The sequence below is a fragment of the Garra rufa genome, chromosome 25 (assembly GCF_049309525.1).
Source record: "Garra rufa chromosome 25, GarRuf1.0, whole genome shotgun sequence".
Taxonomy (NCBI): Eukaryota; Metazoa; Chordata; class Actinopteri; order Cypriniformes; family Cyprinidae; genus Garra; species Garra rufa.
The window spans coordinates 21,150,717-21,170,225 of NC_133385.1; the positions used below are offsets into that span (position 1 = coordinate 21,150,717).

Below are 19,509 nucleotides of genomic sequence, written 5' to 3' on the forward strand. Positions count from 1 at the left end.
CTGAGCCACAACAGTCAGGGCCGCTTAGCCGAGGACCTCTTCGACTGAAGCACGACCCTCAGGTCGGGCCTAGTCTTGGAGGCCCCCGACTTGGAGCGCTGCTTACCCCGTCCCCTTGGTCTGGGAGGGGTGCGGGTAGCAACGCTCGCTTTCTGCGCCTCGCGGCGTGAGGAGCTGGTACGCGGCTGGGGCTGCTCCCGTCCAGCAGCCCCAGAGGAAAAGACACGGCGAGGGAGGTACTGCTGAAAGGCTGCAGTTTGTCTGCGAGCCTCCTGGTACCTGCTGACGACCGCATCGACTGAGTCGCCAAACAGGCCAGGAGACTGAATTGGGGCGTCCAGCAGGAGGGCCCTGTCCTTTTCCTTCATATCGGACAGGGACAACCAGAGGTGCCTCTCCGCGACCACAAGGGCTGCCATAGACCGCCCAATAGCACGGGCGGTCTCCTTAGTGGCGCGGAGAGCGAGATCTGCTGTACGCCGCAATTCTGACACATTCACCTCCCTGCCGTCGTCTAAATCCTTGAGCAGGTCGGCCTGGTATGCCTGCAACACAGACATAGTGTGCAGACATGACCCAGCCTGACCCGCTGCCGCGTACCCCTTGCCCAACAAGCTAGATGTTAGTTTAAGAGGCTTGGTGGGCAAGGTCGGAGCCTTCAAAGATGATGCCGCTGCAGGAGACAGATAGCTCGCGAGCGTCTGTTCAACTGCTGGCATCATCTTGTACCCGTGCTCCTCGACCCCTCCCACGTTACCGTAGTAACCGGAGGAGGGGGTGAAAACACGGGCCGAGAATGGTTTCTCCCATGATCTCGACAGCTCACTGTGGAGATCAGGGAAAAACGGAAGGCTCCGCCCTGGAGGTGGCTTGCGTGTCCGCAGAAAGCGTTCATCTAACTTGCTTTCTGGCGGCTCATGGGTTTGCTCGGCGGGCCAGCTGATGTTGAGTCTGGCTACCGCACGAGTTACCACCTCCAGGAGCTCCTCAAATTGTGGGGATTTCGTAGGCGGTTGAAGAAGATCAACACTCTCTACATCAACCTCCTCGGAGGAAGATAAGAGGAGTGTTGAGACCTCCTCCCGGGGGGAAGAAACCGCAGTGCGGGCTTCCGCATCCAGGAGGAGATCAACCGATCTGCTGGGTGAGGAAGGAGATAGGGGATCACCCGTCTCCATACCCTCCAACAGATCGAGCTGCGAACCCCACGAGTGCAGCTGCCGCTCCGCCTCGGCGGAAGCGGGGCCAGACCCGCGAGGAACGCTGGTGAAGGCTCCCTCCTCGAAGAGAGCCCTCCGGGAACGAAGCACCCGCAGTGGAAGACGTTCACACTGCGGACAGCCAACCCCCTCAAGGGCTGACTGAGCATGCTCCGCTCCCAAGCAGAACACACACATCCTGTGTGTGTCCCCACCAACGATGAATCGCTGGCAAGGAGGAACACACATTCTGTGTGGCTGCTGAACCGCCTTAGAAATATCTAATTTCTTTCCCCTTTTGGCAGACATTGCTCAAACAAAAGCTGTGCAAACTGGCACAAAAAACAGCAATGAATAACCAGACAAACAGACCAACATAGAGCGCTTCGCTGAATGACAAAAGCTGAAGCCGGTTTGAAACGCACGTGCTTATATACTTCCTGGTCGCTGACGTCACCGCGCCGGTGACGTCACTCCCGTCGTTCTATTGGCTACAGACTGATTCAGAGGCGGGTTCGCCAATGGCATTCCCCAGAGCGTTGATGACGCAGTGTGGAGTTCCCGAAAGGGAACAATACTTCGTGGTGTGTGTGTTTTGAGCTAGTTTTTATGGCTGACAAACAGGAAGTAACCAGGGAAGCAGCAGAGGGAGCAGCAACAGTCAGTGAGGGGCAAGGCTCCCTCTGCTGGCCTGGTGTAACAATAATACTTAATTTAGAAATGATTAACTGAGCATTAATATATTATGAAAGTACATTTATTAAAAACATTATAGATATGCTTATTAATCAGGAACAAAACATTTAAAGCTGCATTTATAAACTGTTTACTACGGTCTATTAATGTGGGGATAATGCTTTATAAAGGATGAATTGACTATTTACTAATGCTTAACTAATGGTTCATTGTGTGTAGTTATTATAAAGTGTTACCATTTTTCCTTACTGATTGACCTGCTTGTTTGTTGTTGTTTTTCTTCTCAGTATAATAATATTTTGTCAAATGTAAAGCCATTCACAACATAATGTATCAAATGAACTGCTACAGCTACTGCAAAGTTTGCCTTTTATTAGTGTCACCAAGGTAGTGTTAACTACACTCTAAAAAATTTTTTAACCCAAATGCTGGGTTCACACCATTGGGTCATTTTATTCGGTTATTTTTAATATTTTTACCCAGGTGTTGGGTTATTTTTTTAACCCAACTGCTGGTTTCAACTTGTTGGGTAATTTTATTGGGTTATTTGTAATATTTTTACCTAGTTGCTGGATAAAAATAAAGGTTTGTATGCATTTTATTCCTTTTATAAAGTCTTTACAGTGCTGTAAATTTTACGCAAGGCAACATAAGGGCGAGATGTCAGTCACTTCGCATGATGGAAATGCCTTTTGCCTTGCATAAACTAAATGGATTTTATTCCTTATTGTACTGAGTTTAATTTAATTTGATGTTAAAATATGTTCTCTAATGTCAATACTGTTTGTTTATGGGCAAGTTTTGGAGTCAGTCAATCTTTTGGCTACGAGTGAAACACAAGGCCACAGTTTGTAGTTCACAGTTACCCTGGCAAACAGCAGCCCTTCACTGGTGCAGATTTCAGAGACATACCAGCACAAATAAAATTTGGAAAAACTGATTAGAACAGTTAAAAACAATAAAATTAAAATGCTACTTTTAAATGTCACATTTTTTAGTCTAAAATGCTTGTTAACCCCTTAGCATTCCTGTCAAATTTAACTCAATGCAAAATGTCCCGCGGGAGAAGTGTTGGAACGCTAAGGGGTTAAACGAGTTTAAATGTATGGAATATTGTAAACCATGTTGTATTCACCCATATAAATTCAATTTGTATTTTTGTCCGTTTTGTTCATGTGTTCTAGCTTAATAATAAATGTTCATCTTTTGATTTTTGCTGTTGCTAGTAATTCTGTGTGTTTTTATAGGTTCCAGTCCATTTTATGATAGTTAGATGAATCTTTTTAAAGAATAGTTGACTTAAATAAAATAACCCAACATGTTTTATAAAAACATTTAACCGAACCAGCTGGGTAAAAATAACCCAGCATGTGTTCTGTCCAATATTTACCAAAGTTGCGTTGTTTTTAACCCAGCATTTTTTAGAGTGTAACTAGATGACAGACTAGGTTTAACATAACATTCTAATAATTTGTTGACTAATATAAAATATGCTTAAAACAAAAAACCTTTAGAGGCCAGTGAAAATTATGGCAAGGCACATAAAGACGCTAATGCAGTAAATGCCATTCAGTCACTCTACATTCTAAAAATGCTAGGTTATTTTTTTAACCCAAAAGCTGGGTTCAGCTTGTTGGGCTATTTCATTGGGTTATTTCAGGTGCTGGGTAGTTTTTCTTTAACTCAGCTGCTAGGTCATTTTTACTTTGAGTACAAATGATGAACCCCCATACATACCTACTACCTCAAACATCTGCTTGGAATGCTTGGAATCTTTCCCTATTCAAGTGGATAAGATCTGTGTATGACTGGCAATTGTTGTCTGGGGGGCAGTAACAATATAATCTGAGAGGAAAATGTTTCATAGAAACGTTTTTTTTCTTATACTGCCAGGTGTAATATGTACACCCACATACCCAAACGAAGGCTATTTCCTATACAAATAAGTGTTTAGTCTGTCTTGCACTTTGCATTGTGTATAAACTGTAACCAAGACACACAGATTTTAACTTTTCTTTCTCTTATGTCCTCAGCATCACCTCAAACACTATATTTGGGTGAAACATAAGTTATATAATTTGAAAAGGCTTCCAAAAATACATTTATTTTTGAAACTAACCATTCATTTATTTATTTTCTCTTTTTTTTTTCTTTGCCAAGAAAATGTCAGGCATATTTTCTTTATTTTCAGACCGAAGAAGTGTTCAAAATGATGAAGATGAAGATAGTGATAGCTCTCAAAATGAAAGGTTAGTATAAATATTTATCTAACACTCTTAAAAATAAAGGTGCTTCACGATGCCATAGAAGAACCTTTTTTGTCTAAATAGTTCCATAAAGAACCTTTAACATCTGCGGAACCATTTTGTTTCACAAAAGGTTCTTTGTGGCAAAAGAAGGTTCTTCAGATTATAAAAAGGTAAGAAAAAGATGGTTCTTTAAAGAATCTTTGACTGAATGGTTCTTCTATGGCATCGCTGTAAAGAACCTTTGAAAGCACCTTTATTTTTTAATTACATTTGAGATAAATGTTTGTATGCTTTTATATCAATATTTCTTGTTATGTGATTTTTTTTTTTTTGAAAAAACATGGAAGCCTTTTTTTCTTTCTTGTTTTCACATGATCACGACTTAATTTTCTTGTGATCTCGACATAAAAGTTGTTTTATATTTCTGTGTTAAACTGGCATGATACATAGTGTGTAAGAGAGAAAACTATTTAAAACAATTTCTGAAAGTCCACAATGAAATATTTTACTGACAAACAGATACTAAAATTAAGAATATTAAAAGAAGAAGAAATTATTATACTGTCAAATCTGTGAGGTTTTGCAAATAAAAAGTACACTTTTTATCTTTACAGTCAGGAAATGAAGGGAGAGGTTCACAGTCATTTAGAGGAGAGCATTCGTCCATACATTGATCTGATTGACACTCTGCGGTCACTTGGCATTCACAAGCACTTGGCTTTGCCAACTATTGTAGTGATTGGAGACCAGAGTTCTGGAAAAAGCTCTGTGTTAGAAGCACTGTCTGGAATTGCGTTACCAAGAGGGGCCGGTGAGGACAATTTTACAGTTTGCTATAGGATGTTCGTTTATATTCAAAGAGAATGTAAAAAAAAAAAGAAAAATAAAAAGTATTATTTACTTTTCCAGCACATGCAATAGTTTTGAATATATACCTGTCACATAATTTTCCACTGTTAGTTTATTTCTAATTCCTAACTCAACTGTTTGATAGGAATTGTTACCAGATGTCCACTAGAGTTGAGGCTAAAGAAGGTAACAGGTGGAGTCAAGTGGAAGGCTGTTCTGTCTTACCGTAAGAAGAGAATTGAATTTGTGGATTCCTCATTATTTGCAAGTCAGTATCTTTAATCTTAAGGGGTTTCATGCAAGTTGCAAGTAGCTGTAATTATACATTAGTCAATCGGATTTGAACCATACAATGTTGCAGGTCCTCTTAATGTTTCTGGCCAGTTGCGGAGTGGAAAGACAGCACGTTTAGCCTACGATGAAAGGAAATTTGAATTTGAAGACCCTACAGAAGTTGAAGAACGCGTAAAGGCAGGTTAGTGAAACTGCCTGAAATACATTTTCCTTTCGGTGTTGTAAATTAAGTATACAAAAATTCAAAATGAAGTTCATTTTTATTCATATAAATATTGTGTAAACACAGTGTTAATCGACGACGAAAAATATTCGTTAACAAACTTTTTTTTTTTCAAAGAAGAAAATGGAATTGGAATTCAACAACAATTACAGGAAACAGAGTTGGAATTGAATTGGAATTACAGGAAGTGGAATTCAATTCAGGAAAATTCCACTGAATTCCATTTATTGCTGTTTCTGAGCATTTGTTTGTGATTGCATCTAGAGACATACATTTGAACTTTATCTATGATGCTTTACAAATACCAAGTAATGCATGAAATAGAGTTGATCAAATGCAAGTAAATAAAAATGAGAACAGTACATTATTAATTAATAATTGATCTCAAATGTCTCAACTCACAAAAAATGAGTCATGTTCACTCATGTATTTCATTCACTTTTTATTGCATCGAATTATCATCATTTCCTGAAATTTGGCATGTGAAATGATCATGATTAACATACTAAACATACAGTACTTTGTATTTCTTTCATATGTTTGTTGTTTATGTGATTTACAATATTTAATGTACTATAAACTATTAAGCAAATCTAGTCAAATTATTTTATTTAGCAACTCAAGTGGAATTTAGTGGAATTTATTTGATTTCAATTCTCTTTCCTGACATTTCAATTCAATTCCAATTTCATTTCCTGTCAGCTGCATGCAATTCCAATTCAATTCCAGGAAGTGAATTGGAATTCACCATTCATTCTCAATTCAATTAATGAATGGCCCCAACCCTGGTACCTATCTGTGTCATTAATGTTAAGTAAACTTATTGTATCTGAAAAATTTGTTTAATTTGTATATCTACCCAGAAATTAAAATTGTCATAATTTATTCCGGTTTTTCCCAATTCAAATTTCTCATAAGCTTAATTGATTTGGTCTAAAGGGAGAAGAATTAATGGCTACTTTTATTTGAAGACTATAAAATAGCTACCAAAATAAATGTTGGTAACTGCTCGAGTCTCAGGTTTGAGTCGTTCGTTCATCACTTGACAGCCTCATAAGCTTAACCTATGCTGTCTTAGCCGGAAAGAGAATTGATTAGTTCATCTTTCGAGTCTTCGGGTTCGAGTCGTTCATTCGTCATGTGACAGCCCAATAAGCTTAACCTATGCTGTCTGAGCCTGAAAAATATTTGATTAGTTCTTCTCTCAAATGCTCACATAGTAGTCCAAATGTCTATCGTGTTGAGTATCTCACGTAAATACAGTCAGTTAAGTAAACCTACTGTATCTGAAAAATTTGTTTAATTTGTATATCTACCCAGAAGTGATGTTTTATTAACAAATTTCGGGAGGAGCTCGCACAGATAATTAACACGGCCAATTCACCATCAGCAATCACACTCCCTATCCAATCACTACAGTCCCTTTAAATAACCAAGCAGTCGTACCTTCACTTATCTCTGATCTCAGCATCCCTCCCACCCCCCCTTTTTATTTTTCTCTTCACCTCCAGCTAGGGGGAGCGCTATTGGGTTCAGGCCAAATGCCGAGCTCGGACCCCTCTCCCTGGGCAGGGGAGTGCCCCGGGCTCGGGAATGACTACCGAGCTCGGAGCCCTCTCCCGGACAGCACGCCAAACACGCTTAACTTTTACGCAGTTTATTATATGTAAGAGCTAACTCGTGAAATGCAAATTGTCATAATTTATTCCGGTTTTTCCAAATTCAAATTTCTCATAAGCTTAATTGATTTGGTCTAAAGGGAGAAGAATTAATGACTACTTTTATTTGAAGACTATGAAATAGCTACCAAAATAAATGTTGATAACTGCAGTTTGACTAAATGTAATGACAAAAAGTTGACAAATGCAATGACTTTTCGTCAACTAAAACTAGACTTAAACTATGAAAGACTCAAATGACTAAAATGTGACAAAGACTATTAAACATTTGTCTCAAGATCAAGAACATTTGTATGAAATTTTTTTTTTCTAAACCAGTTAACCCCAAACCCCACTCGCCAATCAACACATCCACCATATCTCAAACCACCACCCTTCAAAGACGTGTTAGCCAGCTGGATGAATCCAGTTCTTACTCCCAAGACATCTGATCGATTGTCCAAAAGCTCTGTCGCTTTAGCATCTGTTTGTATTGTCCTGCCTGTCCTAACATGTGTCGAATTTGAATTACATTTACATTGTGTTTGTGTGTGTTACAGCCCAGAATGAACTGGCAGGAAAAGGGGTAGGGATATGTAATGAGCTCATCACTTTAGAGGTCATGTCACCAGATGTGTGTGACCTCACACTGATCGATCTACCTGGAATTGCCAGAGTGCCAGTGAAAGGACAACCACAAGATATTGGAAACCAGGTGGGTCATATAATCTGATTTTGGCAACATATAGTTCATTGGAAATTCTTGCCTCTATATATATTTGTGCAAAACTGAGAAAAAAAAAAGTATTTGTACGAATCACTATAGGCAGTAAAACTCCAACAACTTTTATTCCTTTTCAAACCAAGTATGATTTACAGATACAGACTTTGGATTAATAAAGCCTAATTTTCACACAATTACTTACAGAATGCTATGACTTTTAAACATTGTCATCAGGTATACAGCTTTATATGCATGAGTTTTCTAATTCAGTAGTTCACGCGATATGGTGTTGCGCTTGAGCGAAAAGCTTTGGTATGAACCCGTTCGGTTATAGAATGCGGTTGTGTGCCTCGAAATGTGCAGTTACGGTGTTGCAGAAATACATATAGAGGTACATATGTTTATGAGGTTGGGTTTGGATGGCTTGGATTTTCTATGTCACATTCAATACTATACTTATCCAATTTTAAAACTACATCTCTATGTCTTGTAGATAAAACATCTAATCATGAAATTTATTCAAAATGAAGAGACTATAAACATGGTTGTGGTCCCTTGTAACACTGACATTGCAACAACAGAAGCATTAGAAATGGCACAAGAAGTAGATCCTGAGGGCAAAAGAACTCTTGGTAATAAAGCAGACGATCCACAAAATATCTATTATCTCACCAAATATCTTATGTGGTGACTTCTGCCTGCAAATGCACATTTTACAAAATAACTGTTCTTTCTCACAGCCATTTTGACCAAACCAGACCTCATAGACAAGGGAACAGAGAAGCAAATTCTGGACATTGTCCACAACAAAGTGATTCCGCTCCGCAAAGGTTACATCATGGTGAAGTGTAGAGGACAACAGCAGATCAATGATGAAATTCCTCTGGAGGAGGCAGCACAAATGGAAAGAGATTTCTTCCAAAACCATGACTATTTCAGGTCACAATATAAAGAAACACACACATATGTGACTTGATATACTGAGATCAGGTTGCTTTGTTTTTTGTTTTCTAATTCAGCTTAATATCCTAATATTTCACTTTTTTTTTTTCTATACTATCCCAAAATGTCCCACTATTCTAATAGTACTTTCTTGAAAGTTACTCTTTAAATGTGCCTTTTCTTTTCTTTTTTTTACAGAGGCCTCTTGACTGAGAATCGAGCAACTATTCAAGGTCTTGCCATCAAACTGACTCAGAATCTCGTTGATCATATCCAAGTAGGTCTGAAAGTCACAACCTTAAGCTCGATTTACACTAAGCATGAATTTAGTGAACTGCATTTTGTAGAAGGATGGATTGAGAGGCTATAAGCAAACTGTGCATGTGCTTTTAACTCTTATTTGTTAGAAATCCCTACCACAGCTCGATGAGCAAGTTAAAAAAAAGTTGTGGGATGTGAAGAGTGAGCTTAATGAGTGCGAGGAAGGACCTCCACAGGACCCTAAGGGAGCTAAACAATTCCTCATTATGGTAAGATCTGAAGTCATCAAAGAATTATCCTTAAGCTGCTGAAAGGGATTTTACACATCTGTTTACCCCTGAGTGAAAAGTAAAAAAAGAACTTTGCTATAAGTACATTGAGACCTCAAAAGAAACCCCGGGTATTAAGACTTGTAACGCTAAGAAAGAAGTGATGACCATTTCTCTTGGCCTTCAACTGAAAATTACAACCAAAAGCCACACAATATCACATCATATTTTCTGAGTTGTGTTGCAGTTAAAATGGCAACAGGTAAGCCCAGTAGCTTACAGAGTCATTGACACAGAATGCACTGTGCACCTAAAATAATGGTGTTTCCCATAGTCCAAAATATTAATGAAATGATGTGTATTTTTTTTAATGATGTAAATCTTTCATGGGGTTTCTACTACATATTTCAGTAAGAATTCTTTTTGACATTGTGACACACATGCACATCTACACTCTTAAAAATATAGGTGCTTCATGCCATAGAAGAACCTTTTTTGTCTAAATGGTTCCATAAAGACCCTTTAACATTTGAAGGACCATTCTGTTTCCCAAATGAAAGAAGGTTATTCAGATTATAAAAAGGTAAGAAAGGTAAGTATATAAAAGAGCCTTTGACTAAATGGTTCTTTTTGGAACCAAAAAAAGTTCTTCTATGCCATCACCTAAAGAACCTTTTGAAGCACCTTTATTTTTAAGAGTGTATAGGATGCTATAATGTGGTTTGTGATAGATTTGGCACCTCTATTTAACCTCAGAGAAAATGCGATGATAATGTAATTTGAAACTGATGTAATAAATATTAATTCTTTCTCATAGATCTTAAAAAAATTCAATGATAAAATCAACTCCTTATCATCAGGAGAGCTCATCATTAAGGAAAATTTGTTTGTCCAACTTCGGGAGCAATTCAAGAAGTGGAACGATCATCTTGTTGATACAAAGCCATCCTGTGAGTATATTCAACTATTTTTAATTCATTGTTGTTGTCCTTGGTTAAATATATACATACATAAAAATCCATTGATTATATACAAATTCTTGTTCCTAAACAAGTTGAGAATATTAAAGAGCTTAGCCAGAATTTCAGAGGAAGGGAACTGCTCGGCTTCAGCAACTACAGAGTTTTTGAGACAGTTCTACAGCTCCATGTTGCCACACTTAAGAAACCAGCTATTGACTTGCTCAGAACCATAAAAGGTATCATCACACATGTTTGAAGACTCTTTGGTCATTTATCAAAGTCTTTGTTATAAAGCCAAAAGATTAGATTACAGCCCAATGGTTTTATCTGAATTATCAAGCCTGAGACAGTTTTCTTGATTTATGTATTTCTCCTAAAGGAATCATCCTTGAGCAATTCAATGACGTGTCTAATCAAAGTTTCCAGAACTACCCTGTTCTTCTAGATATCACTACGGTAAATATCGCTCCCAATCAGTGGCAAAGATTGTTATTTTTAATTGATTTCAATCAAGTTCTCTTTCTTCTGCACTTCTTAACCTGACTCCATAGAAAAAAATAATCAACATTCAGGCAAGTCAGCAAGCCAAGGCACAGGAGAGGATCTCTGAGCAGTTTGAAATGGAAAACATGATCTACATTCAAGATCCCATCTACCTCAAGATGTTAAATAAGATCAACCATGAGACGTTTTCAGAAGATCAGTTACCTATCTTTGACAAAAAAACCAAGTACAGTGAAATGCTGCAGGCGTATTATGAGGTAGATCTTAGTTTTCAGTAACAAATATGAATGTTTATTCAGAGACTATATGGGCTGAATTACTTGCACATGTGGACATTACTCTTTGTTTTCTTTCAGATTGTGGTGCAGAGGATGGCTGACCAACTTCCCATGATGATGATTCTTTTTATGCTGAAGCAATCTGCTCAGCTCCTGTCTACTGACATGTTGAGTTTACTGGACAGGGCAAATGTGAGCGAGCTTCTGTTTGATAACTCTGATGTTGCTAAAAAACGCAAAGACCTACAAGTTTGCCTAAAACGTTGGACTGATGCTCAGGAAGCACTTAGTGGTTTTATTTGAGAGATCTATTCACTAGAGGATATGTATCTGAAAATACATTTAATGTTCCTAAAAATGATAATTCTATGATGACTGAATAAAACTTAAAACAGCTTAGCTTCCATTAATACCTTTTGATTTGAATATAAAACTATTAAAAAAAAAGCCTTGCAAGTGAATTAACCTGCATAACATTCTGCTTCAGGTAGAGCACAATTAAGTTTCATTGTTTCCATGTAGCTTATACTCAGTCAGAAATGTGCATAGTTATATCGTGTAAAGCCATTTAAAAGTCTGTTTAGAATTTTGGTGCCATATAAAAAATAAAAAACTTTTTTGCATTAAGAAATAAATCGTGATTGTGTCTTTTGGTAAACTTCAAATGAAGACTCATAATGTTTTACCCAATTATTACCAAAACAACCCCCTACCTGGGTCAAAAAGCCCTAAACTATATTAAATTGATTATTTGATTTTAAACTGTTAATTTTTCAGCTTTTTGAGGGGTGGGGTGATCACTTACAAATTTGTCCCCAAAATATGGTAGGAACACACACACTTATTTTATCCCCTCTCTCCTAATACATTCTCTCATATTGTTTCATCCTGAAGTGGAGGTAAGCTAAAGCTAATACCTCCAATTCACTCTCACTCACTCTTTAACACTTTTTAACATTTTCAAGCAACCTATTATTTTGGAGCACGATGTCCCGAGGGCCTTTTTTCCCCCATTTTGAGGGTGCCATCTTACCCCCAAGGTTACAACTCAGATCAATTTACCCCAGACACCAATCCCCCACCACAAAACTCACTTATGAAAACCATTCCTGAATAAATCAGTGTTTGTGTTAGGTGAATGACAGTCGTTTGGCTCCATCTACTGAAGTAACAATGTAACATGCAGAAAGAATCTATGGGTGAAAAGTCCCATGCTCCCACCAAGGCAATCAAATTTGATTACCTGCTTCACTTTATAATCTTGACCAAAAACACATCAGGTCGCTACAGGAGACCTTTATTCACCCCCTGAAGCCTAGTAGAGCACTTTTTTTTTTTTTATGGATGGATGCACTTTATTGGACTTTTTTTTCGACTGTTGAACAGAAGATCATGGTAACCCACTGGTAATGACTAAAGTCATTAAAAACTATTGAGGTTTTTGTAAGGTTCTAGATAATAATACTCCCGAAGGCTTTGGTAACACTTGAGTCATTACTAGTGGGTTACCATGATCTTCACTTTAGAATACGGATCCAAATAATTATCCAAAACCTTACATATACCTCAAAATCTTACAATGATATCAGTCATTACTAGAGAGTTATCATGATCTTCACTTTAGAATATTGATCCAAATAATTAGTAATTCCTTCTGAAATTCTGAAGTCATTACTAGTGGGTTACCATGATCTTTACTTTAGAATCAATTATACATTTAGCATTATTCACATTAATTATGAACCTGTATACAGTAGTTCTTAGTAGTTCTTTGGAAGATATTAAAAAATAGTTACTGATTAGCTTATAGTGAACTACCACTTTCAACTAAACACTATTACTTAATTTTAAAGTTAATAGTGTCATTTGTTCCTGTGTTGTTATCATTAATGACGGAACAGCATTCTGAAGTTTTACCAATTATAATAATAATAAGAAGAAGATATGAAATGATTAAAAACATATCAATGCCTAACTGAGATTCGTCGTATCATTCTTATCTAACATGAACTTTGTTTGGTGGAGCATGCTACCATGTCAGTAAATTTCTTAAACTATAAAAGTGTAACAGAACCTCACCCCTTCTCTATATCTTTCAAGGGCGCCCTACCCATATACTTCGGAATAAACTGACAGAAATGGTCTCATTTTGAAGAAAACAACCTAAGATAAAAGCTGATATAGGATTTTAGGCTAGTATGTGAGCACAGATGTAGTTATCAGTGCAGAAATATGATGCAAAAGTTTGCTTGTTCACAGGAGTCATTTCATTTTTCGTGATTCTTTTGAAAATTATTCATCGATATTTTACTGTAATGTGAAAGATCTGTGAAATAAAGTACACATTGATATTCCTGAGAGTAAGAGCTTTCATTTGATGTGTGACTTGTCTATGTTTTGTGAGTTTGTGTGCTATAAATATGAAACATCATTATTATTTGTCTGATTTTCTCAAGGGGGGGGGGGGGGGGGGGGCTTGCGCAAGAACAAATTTAGACTGTATTTTTTTCTTTTATGTAAAATTTATGCAAATATCATGGGATTTGCAAGAAAGCAGAGGTTCTAAGCTTTCAAAAAAATACCATATATGTCTAGTTTTGTGCTTCACAGTTCATAGATTTTTTTAAAATTATACAATGACCCCCCCGCGGACCCACCGGTGGGTCCAAGGGCGTGGCTGGAGCTGAAGAGGTTAAAAAATGTGAGACTGTAAACCTGGTTGTGGTCCCTTGTAACACTGACATTGCAACAACAGAAGCCTTACAAATGGCACAAGAAGTAGATCCTAAGGGCATAAGGACTATCGGTAATGATGCAGATGATCTGCACAACATCTAATATCTCACCAAATATCTTACGGCATGTTTGTCAGCAAATGGACCATTATAAAATAGCTATTTTTAATTTTTACAGCCATTTTGACCAAGCCAGACCTCATAGACAAGGGAACCGAGAAGAACATTCTGAAAATAGTCAACAACGAAGTGATTCCTCTCCGCAAAGGTTACATCATGGTGAAGTGTAGAGGACAACAGCAGATCAATGATGAAATTCCTCTGGAGGAGGCGGCACAAATGGAAAGAGATTGCTTCCAAAACCATGACTATTTCAGGGGCCTCATTTATAAAGACTTGCGTAGAAACCATCCTTGATTTTATCTAAGAACTTTTCTGATTTGATCGTAAGAGCGATTCAGAGAAAACGAACGTACCACGAAATCCATGCGTCCGCCAGTCATTCGGTTATAAATCACAAATGATCGTGGAATTGTGTGCAGCTGAATGTTCCGCCGTCGAAACGCCCCTGCTTAATTAATTAACATATAAAATGAGCTCATTCCTAAAGCAAAAACTCTGTGACAATGGCAAGTAAAAAGGAGTGCAAGAAATCAAATTATAGTGAGGCTGAACTATCAGCAATACCAGGCATTATCACAAGGAAACGGTCGTACGCCAAGCTGGAATCTGACGTGGAGATAAGTACTTTTCCACGTCAAAGACGGTTTTTATAAATCTGTACTTTGACGTGGATTTGATCGTACGAACACTCTAAGATCAAATCAGTGCGTAAGAAAGTTTTATAAATGAGGCCCCAGGTTACATTCTGAACAGAATATAATTAAGTTTTTGCATGTATTAGTTTCTCAATTTAAAATAATTTAGATTTTTTTTTTTAAACTCATAAAGTAAAAATGTTAGGGTGGTACAGATAAAGAAAAAATGATGGTTACACTGTGCTATTAAATTAAATGACAACTGACTGTGCAATCACACCATTGTAAAAGTTTGCCTCTGCTAATGCATCCTAAAATGCCTTTATTCATGTGTTTTTTTTTTTAAATGCGCGTTTGGCCATTATTTATTTATTTGAAGAAAATCTGTTTATTAAGCTAGAGTCTATAAACTAAAATAAGCCACCGTGTAACACGTGCTCATCTTATTTGACAGATGCCTTTTGGAAGAGAATAAAGCAACTATTAAATTCTTGCCGTCAAACTGACTCAGGATCTTGTTGAACATATCAAAGTAAGTTTCTCAAATTTCATAAATTTAGTAAACTGTACTTTATGGCAGGATGGACTGAGCTACTATAATAAAATTGTATCTTGCTTATCTTTGTCAGAAATCACTTCCACAGCTCAATGAGCAGATAAAAAAGCAGTTGTGGAGTGTGAAGAGAGAACTTAAGGTCTGTGAGGATGGACCACCAGATGACCTTGAGGGAGCCAAGGAATTCCTTATTAAAGTAGGACCTCAAGACATCAAGTCTTCAGAGAATTATCATAGGGGTCCATATATATATATATTCTATTATTGTATTATTATAAATTAGCACTAAAATTGATCGACTTAGAATTACAAATGTCAATTCTGACAAGTAGATTGCATTTGTGATTAAAAATGTTTTTTACAAGCATAGCTCATTTTGATTCAATTTGTCTTCTGTCCCTCTAAAATGCTGTCTGTTTAGATAACACCTTCTCAACAAATCCTGTATAATGATAATGTAATAGGCTCATGAAACAAATAAAAAAAATTCTCACAGACCTTAAACAGATTCAACGAGCAAATCAAGTCCCTATTATCAGGAGAGCAGATGGCTGAGAAAACTATGTTTGCCCAGCTTCGTGCTGAATTCAAGTGGAATGATCGTCTTAACAGTACAAAGACATCCTGTGAGTATATTTATTTTACATTTAAGAAGCACAATAATTCACTGTTCTTTAATCAGAGTTCTAGGTTGGTTCATTTCATAAATCCATCTTAATTCCAAACAAGTTAACAATGCAAAAGAGTTGAGTGAGAAAAACAGAGGGAGGGAACTGCTTGGCTTCAGCAACTACAGATTGTTTGAGAAGATTCTGCAGGACCATGTGGCTAAACTTATAAACTTATAACGACTAATAGTTTTAGCACATCTGAATCGTGGGACATATGTGGCTATTTGTCATTTTGGTTATTTGTATTTCTTCTGAAGACATCGTCATCAAGCAATTCACTGACGTGGTGAGTGAGTGTTTCCGGAACTACCATGTCCTTCAAAACACTGTTAAGGTCAATTATGCCCCTCATTTGCTCCTGAAAATATTGCAGAAATTGTTAATCCAGTTTGATCGAGTTCTCTATCCATAGTACTTTTTTACTTGATTCTTTATAGGATAAAATCCACAACATTCAGTTAACCCAACTAGAAAAGGCTGAGGAGAGAATCTCAGAGCAGTTTAAAATGGAAAACAGGATCTACACTCAAGATCCCATCTTCCTGAAAATCTTGAGTGAGATTACAAGCAAGTCTTTTTCAGAAAATGAGTTACCTGTCTTTGACAAACAATGCAGTTACAGGCAAATGCTAGAGGCATATTATGAGGTAGATCTTAGATTTCAATAACAAATTGCACTGTGCTTGTGGTGTGAGGACGTAACTTATCTACTTGTTTCCTTTCGGATTGTGGTGCAGAGGATGGCTGATCAACTGCCCTTGATGGTCACCTTTTACATGTTGCAGGAGACTGCTCAGCTCTTGTCTACTAACATAATGAAATTATTGGAAAAGCCAGATGTGCACGAGCTTCTGTCTGAGAACTCTGACGTCAGCAGAAGACGCAAAGACCTAAGAGCTCGTTTGAAACGTATGACTGCTGCTGAAGCAGCAATCAGCAATTTTTTTAGATGACTAGAGGATATATATGAAAATACATCCATCCATTTTCCTCACTTGTTCAAGAATTGCAGGATTTGACAACTTAACCTATAAAACGTTCTTAGCTTAATACTTTTAGATTTTTGTAATCTACACATAAATTAACCTGTTTCTTATACTAATCGATTTTTTCAGGTTGTTTACCAAAGCAGTACTTTGTTTCCAAGTCATACCTACATTTTGTTTCCTAAATTAACTGAAAGTACTGTATCAGTCCATTGGCTACAGTACATTATTTTCCTACTACTTTGTGATCTGATCAAAATTAAAATCGCACTTTCCTTATTGATTGACCTGCTTGTTTGTTTGTTTGTTTTTTGTCCGAATAATAATATTAGAAAAGTCAATAAACATAATGTATCCAATGAACTGCTACGGTTGCTGTTAGGTTTGCTTGGTGTCACCAAGTTAGTGTTCTACATGACAGACTAGATTTAACATAACTCAAATATTTTTTTGGCTAATAAAAAATAATAATTGTAATCTTTTGAGGCCAGTGAAAATTATGGCAAGGCAAGTAAAAGACTGTGTACAGCATGTATTTTTTTCCACATTCATTTCACACTTGTCTAGTACAAATAAGTGAATTGTATACTTTTTTCTTAATTTACTCCAAAAAAATGGAAGTGAACTCATAGGTCAAAAAAAGAAAAAAAAAGTAATATCTGTGAGCTTATATCTCACAATTCTGAGATAATGTGTTTTTCTTCAGATGTCTGTCTTATCTTCTTATTACGACAGGTGGTCTAATAAATTGTTAAGCACTGTGTTCTCATAGCATTCACAATGTGGAATAGTGTGATTTTGACAAAAAAATTTAAATTGGAATTTTTAAGCCAACTAATCGATTAATCGAAAAAATAATCAGCGAACTAATCGATTATCAAAATAATCGTTAGTTGCAGCCCTACTCCCTTCAAATTACCGTATCTCACCCACTTTTCCTGTCTCCCTGCTTAAGCCCACCAGTGTTCCGAGAAGAGTGGAGGTCCAGGAGGAGGCCTCTCGTGACCGAGAGCAGCCCTCCCATAATCGTGGACGGCGAGGAGGCTTATCAGGTTCAACTCCCGACGCCGGTGTCGGGTACAACAGTACCTAGTTGACTGGGAGGGGTACGGGCCGGAGGAGAGGTCGGTTAATGCTCAGGATATCCTGGACCCTGCGCTCACTGCGGACTTCCACATTACCCGCCCGACAAGACCTACCCCTCGACTTTGTGGAAGACCCCAGCGTCGCACTCCTTCTCGCTTCAGGAGCTGCTCGCTGGGAGGGAGCTCTGTCATGAATCAGGCATCCGTGGCGCTGTGACTATTTAACAAATAGTCTTTTACCTTCTGTTTCCCAAACAATTACGAAATAGAGCTCTCTTTTATGCAACAGGCCTTTCATCTCCAGAAAAAAAAAACATCTATAGTCTCTCCTTGAATTAACAAAGAGTCTATGACCTTCTGTTTCCAAACAATTAAGAAAAAGAGCTCTCTTTTATGCAACAGGTCTTTCATCTCCACATGCATTAACGACTAGTAAATAATTATTGAACAATTGTAACCAAACATCAACAGTTATCAAGGCTCACCAGGACATGGCAGAATTCATAATAAGATTTTATTTCTGATTTTTAATATGTCATTTCTATTAAATCAACAAAATGTTTCTTTTTTCCCCTTCAAGGGCTGTACATGTGTGACTGGTGAAAGGATCGATTCACTGGCCTGAAAGTGAAGTCCAGCGATCTGGTTGAAGGTTTACTGCATGTTTGGTCTTTTTACAATGCTTCAAGATTCAATTTTATGCAAAAAAAACGTAGCCTACATTATATTTTAACCAAGGAACCAAATAAAACACGCCAGCAAGGTAACGTTAGCTCGCCGGCCCCTACCTTCAGTAAATTAGGTTTAGGCTATATTCCCAGATAAATTCCACGCACGGTTTCGTTTTTGTTTGGTCTAACGTTATATATACAGTCAATGTTTTCAAGCCCTGTGTTGCTAACATACCTAGGCTGTGAAATTAAGGTCTAGCCTACTGGTGGGTTTAATTGAATTTGAGCAATAGGAAACCAATTTACATCTGGAGATAGTTCTTTGTGCTCGCCAAAATCATAGAAATTATCATTACAAGACACTTACAGTAGCTCCTGTAATCCAAGACAGATTTTCTTCGAGTTGTTAGGCTTTAGAGTATTTAGTTTAACAAATGACATGGAAACAAACATAATTCATTTCATCCACATATCCTTATGCACAATGCACAACAGTTTAGCTTAAACCGTGAGAATCAAGCAAACCTCACGGCCGTCAGGGCCTTAAAGTGACAGGCACTGAATTCGACTTGCACATCACCAATGCAGTAATGACATGAAAGAGTAGTCTATATAGTTTAAACTTTATAAATACTAATAGTTTAGCTCACAGGACAGATGTGGCCTTTGATTAAGCTTTAATTTTGTGTAATTAATTGTAAATAATACGTTCTTTGTTGTTCATTGTGCCATTTCTTGTTCGTTTCATTTCAATTTCTAATAATAATGTAAGTAATAATTACTAATAATGTAAATGGAAGGAAATCTGACTTCATTGCACTGCAGTATGAAAAGGAACCAGAATATCCAACAGTTCTTCGTTAGCAAGAAAAGCAAACCTGATGAAGACGTTAGCAGTAGTACCAGCAGTGGTTCAGATAATGTCAGTTCTTTTATTTC

The 19,509-nt window shown here is 37.4% G+C and overlaps 1 protein-coding gene and 1 pseudogene across 1 annotated transcript; both read left to right on the forward strand.

Annotated features, from left to right (window-relative positions):
* Positions 1 to 4,765: 4,765 nt before the first annotated feature.
* LOC141301391 (interferon-induced GTP-binding protein Mx3-like) lies at positions 4,766 to 11,411 on the forward strand. Its single transcript, XM_073831629.1, has 13 exons — positions 4,766 to 4,955; positions 5,139 to 5,261; positions 5,436 to 5,468; positions 7,729 to 7,883; positions 8,386 to 8,524; positions 8,633 to 8,831; positions 9,033 to 9,111; positions 9,242 to 9,364; positions 10,182 to 10,314; positions 10,419 to 10,562; positions 10,706 to 10,782; positions 10,878 to 11,087; positions 11,187 to 11,411. The coding sequence occupies exons 1-13, from the start codon at positions 4,766 to 4,768 to the stop codon at positions 11,409 to 11,411; spliced, it is 1,830 nt and encodes a 609-aa protein (XP_073687730.1).
* An 877-nt stretch (positions 11,412 to 12,288) lies between these two features.
* LOC141301392 (interferon-induced GTP-binding protein MxE-like) lies at positions 12,289 to 16,831 on the forward strand (annotated as a pseudogene).
* The last annotated feature ends 2,678 nt before the right edge of the window (positions 16,832 to 19,509 follow it).

Coding starts and splice junctions, on each gene's coding strand:
- LOC141301391 (XM_073831629.1), top strand. CDS start 4,766: ATGAAGGGAGAGGTTCACAGTCATTTAGAGGAGAGCATTCGTCCATAC. Junction 8,525..8,632: donor TGAGGGCAAAAGAACTCTTG/GTAATAAAGCAG, acceptor TCTTTCTCACAG/CCATTTTGACCAAACCAGAC. Junction 9,365..10,181: donor CTAAACAATTCCTCATTATG/GTAAGATCTGAA, acceptor TCTTTCTCATAG/ATCTTAAAAAAATTCAATGA.